Source organism: Abrus precatorius, unplaced genomic scaffold, assembly GCF_003935025.1.
Source record: "Abrus precatorius isolate BTA unplaced genomic scaffold, Abrus_2018 Scaffold1, whole genome shotgun sequence".
Taxonomy (NCBI): domain Eukaryota; kingdom Viridiplantae; phylum Streptophyta; class Magnoliopsida; order Fabales; family Fabaceae; genus Abrus; species Abrus precatorius.
Genome location: NW_020874291.1, coordinates 4,161,430 through 4,165,723, shown reverse-complemented (window position 1 = coordinate 4,165,723; position 4,294 = coordinate 4,161,430). Strand labels below are relative to the sequence as shown.

At 29.7% G+C, this 4,294-nt stretch overlaps 1 protein-coding gene across 1 annotated transcript; it reads left to right on the top strand.

Annotated features, from left to right (window-relative positions):
• The first annotated feature begins 1,554 nt into the window (after window positions 1–1,554).
• LOC113855602 (1-aminocyclopropane-1-carboxylate oxidase-like) lies at window positions 1,555–3,360 on the top strand. Its single transcript, XM_027487234.1, has 4 exons — window positions 1,555–1,713; window positions 1,806–2,032; window positions 2,350–2,683; window positions 2,899–3,360. Exons 1-4 carry the CDS (start codon window positions 1,609–1,611, stop codon window positions 3,175–3,177), a joined length of 945 nt encoding a protein of 314 aa, XP_027343035.1. The 5' UTR covers window positions 1,555–1,608; the 3' UTR covers window positions 3,178–3,360.
• Window positions 3,361–4,294: the final 934 nt, after the last annotated feature.

Sequence of the window (4,294 nt, the reverse complement as noted above, 5' to 3'; positions counted from 1 at the left end):
GATATCCAACAAGTAATACCAATTCTATTTTGTTTTGTAACATTCCTCTATTGTGCAAGTGCCTAATGTATCAGAAACATTAATGAGAGTGAACATGCATGTACCATTTTTAAGCTATTCAATAATGCTCCGTGACTTTTTTGGTAGACATGGTCTCTCCTTGCTAGGAAATGTAAGTGAGATTATGCTCAGACATAAAACACGTTATCAGTGCAAACTTGTACTAACGTCTAAAGTGAGAATGCTATGAGATTTGAGAAGTGCAATTCATATCATGAGCTTCTTCTTAAATATCACTTTCAGATGCTAAGAACATTGACACTGAAATGATATACAGAATGTCAAAAGGTTGCACCATACTTCTAAGCCTTTTTGTGCTTAACTTTTTGAAAAAAATTAAAGTTTTAAATAATAAATTATTTATGTTTTAAAAATAATTATATAAATATTAAAAGACAAAAATTTTCATATTAGTATAAGTATAAAAACTCTTATAATCGATTTGAATATTTTATTTTATTTATATCTAATATATTATAATTTATTATTTCACTTATTATTAGATATAAATTAAATAAAATATTTAAATTGAGTAAAAAATTTTAAACTTATATAGTGTGTGAGAAGATTATTTTTTAAATATTAATGTATTTAGAAGAGTGTATTAATAATGATATAAAGCAAGATTGGAAATTGGCAGCTACATGGCGTGTTTAATTTGGTCAAATCTTCAAGAGTAGAAATCCGCCCACCAAGTGGGTCCAACCTACGTCAAAGTGGTAAGACAATTCAACAACGGAACCATGAGAAACACACAAGCTGTGATTTGTACAGGTTAAAAAATGTAAGGCCCAACAAAGCAGAAAATTAAAATATGAAAATTTGTCAACGTCAACTTTTAACGTTATTTGTTAAATATTTTTAAAAATATATTTTCCTAAAAAATAAATATTTATAATTTAGAAGTTTAATAATATTTTTAATAAAAATTATTTTTATTTATTTAAAATCAAACTTGAAATTTAATGTCAACAAAACTATTAAAATATAATCACGTAAACATTATTAGTAGTATTTAGTCTGCACCTAAAGGTCTACAAATATTATTTTTATATTTATAATCAAACTGAAAAATTAATGTTAACAAAACTATTAATATATAATCATGTCAAAGTAAATAAATAATTTGGTGTAAACAAAATTCTACATATATAAAAATACAGATTTATTATTCAAAAAATATAAGAATATGATAAGTTTTTCAATAATTTTTTAGCAATTTTAATTAAACTTAAAAATTGATGTTAACAAAACTGTTAAAATATAATCATATAAAATATATATGTATAAATTGATTTTACTAAAATCCTAAATTATAAAAGAATAACTATTTATTATTTATAAAATTAAAAACATAATAAATATTTTTACTAAAAAATGATTATATATATATATAATCAAAATTAAAAATTGATGATAACAAAACTTAAAGTATAATTATTAGTTTAGTCTTTACCTAAAAGTCTATAAATACCATCCTACAAAATTATAATCAGCATAGATAGGCATCCTGCAATACTGAGAGAAAAAGAGTGAAAGTATTGAGAAATGGAGAACTTCCCAGTGATCAACTTGGAAAAGATGAATGGTGAGGAGAGAAAAGCAACTATGGAGAGAATCAAGGATGCTTGTGAAAACTGGGGATTCTTTGAGGTACCCAAAAAAGCTTTTCTATTTCTTTCTTTATGACTTATTACTGTGCATTCTTTTGGTGAACATGTGTGTCTCTTGTTTCAAAACTGTAGCTTGTGAATCATGGCATACCCTGTGACCTATTGGACACTGTGGAGAGGTTGACCAAAGAGCACTACAAGAAAAGCATGGAACAAAGGTTCAAGGACTTGGTGGCAAGCAAAGGGCTTGAGGGTGTCCAAACTGAGGTCAAAGACATGGACTGGGAGAGTACCTTCCATTTGCGTCACCTTCCTGAGTCAAACATTTCAGAGATCCCTGATCTCAGTGATGAGTACAGGTTACACAAATCAAATGTCTACAATATCTATCTATATACACTGCATAACCTATTATGATTGTTACAGAAAAATATACCAAAACTTTGATACCTAATTATACTCCATAAACAGTTCAAAGTGTAACAGAATAATAATCGATTTTAGCTGGAGTTGACAACACAGAAACAGAGGGTCCCATATACATGATTTAAACATTTCTCCATGCAGATTTTGCTCCATGTATTTCCATTAGAGTATTATGAGCAGTTCACAATTAAGAGAACAGTTATGTCTTTCACTTCTCCAAAATACTAAATTACTTGAACCAATGATGTAGGAAGGGGATGAAAGAATTTGCTTTGATGCTAGAGAAACTAGCAGAGGAACTGCTGGACTTGTTATGTGAGAATCTTGGACTAGAAAAGGGATACCTTAAAAAGGCCTTCTATGGATCCAAGGGACCAACTTTTGGCACAAAGGTTGCTAACTACCCTCCATGCCCAAAGCCAGACCTTGTGAAGGGTCTTCGCGCCCACACCGATGCTGGTGGCATTATCCTTCTTTTCCAAGATGATAAGGTCAGTGGCCTTCAGATGCTCAAAGATGGTAAGTGGATAGATGTGCCTCCTATGCGCCATTCCATTGTTATCAACCTTGGTGACCAACTTGAGGTAAGTTTGCTAACTCATGCTTCAGTTTCCATAATTTAAAGTTAAGATTAATCTTATCTTTTTTCCATGTTAAAATCAACTTGTGTATGTTAAAAAGTTGAAAGATAAAACTTCTGAAAAAATAGTTAGAAGTTTATCTGAATTGGACTTAAAACAAGAACATGTTAAATACAAAATCATGATTCTTACTTATTAAGGACCATTTGGTAAAACAGGTAATCACCAATGGCAAGTACAAGAGTGTGGAGCATCGTGTGATAGCACAAACTGATGGGACCAGAATGTCCATAGCCTCGTTCTACAACCCTGGCAGTGATGCTGTTATCTACCCAGCACCAGCATTGGTAGATCAGAATAACGAGGTGTACCCAAAATTTGTGTTTGAGGACTACATGAAGCTCTATGCTGGATTAAAGTTCCAAGCTAAGGAGCCAAGATTTGAAGCCTTCAAAGCATCAGATGTCAACCTGCAGGGTCCCATTGCAACCGCTTAAACCTGTTTCACTATAACTACAACGTTGTTTATTTAGAGAAAAGCAAAGTTAAGAAACGTTTCTCAAACGAGTATATAATAATTTACTACGGTGAGTGAAGTTATCATAAAAAAATAACAAAAAAATATCAATGTTTGATTATAAAATACTATTCAAGTAAAATAAATATTTATTGGTTGTTGTCTCTCTCTATCTCCTATCCTTTTCCCTTAATGGCTGGACACTTATTAAAATGTGGTTTGGACCACCGACTATTATAAGTAAGACATGTTCGTCTTTAAAGGATGTAGGGCTAACTTTATCAAATGCAATAACACCCAAATGGGAGAAATTCAACGCAAACACATATTTGAATAGGTGAGATATTGTATATATCTAATATCCTCTCATTTTTAAAACATTAAAAAATTATATTAACTAATCTAAATAAAATATAAAATACTCTTCTAAGTTCACAGGTATCACAGCAAGTACCTTTTAAAATTAGACTAAAAACGTTTTTGTTATTATTATTATTATTTTATATTTGCATATGTATATTAGTTAGCCTAATATAATTTTGTTCTAATGAAATGTAGATTTTCGTGTCAGTCAATATTCTTCTTTAAAATATAAAAGGCATAGGCATACTCGAGCAAAATAAAATCTAGACCTTTGGTTTGTTATATATCTTTATTTATTATTGGTCCTAACATGATTATTTAGTTACAGTAAATAAATTGGCAATCATTAGCTTTGTGATTCCTTAACGGGAGCAAAATATCGGGTTCATGAATCAGTAATTGGCTTAAGAGAAAAAAGATTGGGCCCATTCCATGATTAAAACAAATAATTCAGGCCAGTAGCCTAATGATTTTTTAAAAGTAAGAATTCATAGGTTATTTATTGGATTATTCCTTTATTGGATTATTCCTTTAAAATTTTAGAGATTGTTCAGTTTCAATATATATATATATATATGAGGCAGAATTCTTTTACAATAGTATAAATATAAAAATTCTTACACTCAATCTGAATCTTTCATTTAACGTAAATTTAATAGGTAGGGATAGGATCTTCTTATACTAGTGTAAGTCTAAAAAATTTTACACCCAATTTGAGCCTTTCATTTAACTTA

Excerpts from the sequence above, each read along its gene's own strand:
- LOC113855602 (XM_027487234.1), top strand. The coding sequence starts at position 1,609 with ATGGAGAACTTCCCAGTGATCAACTTGGAAAAGATGAATGGTGAGGAG. Across the intron at positions 1,714-1,805 it reads AAAACTGGGGATTCTTTGAG|CTTGTGAATCATGGCATACC; the intron begins GTACCCAAAAAA and ends TCAAAACTGTAG. Across the intron at positions 2,033-2,349 it reads GATCTCAGTGATGAGTACAG|GAAGGGGATGAAAGAATTTG; the intron begins GTTACACAAATC and ends CCAATGATGTAG.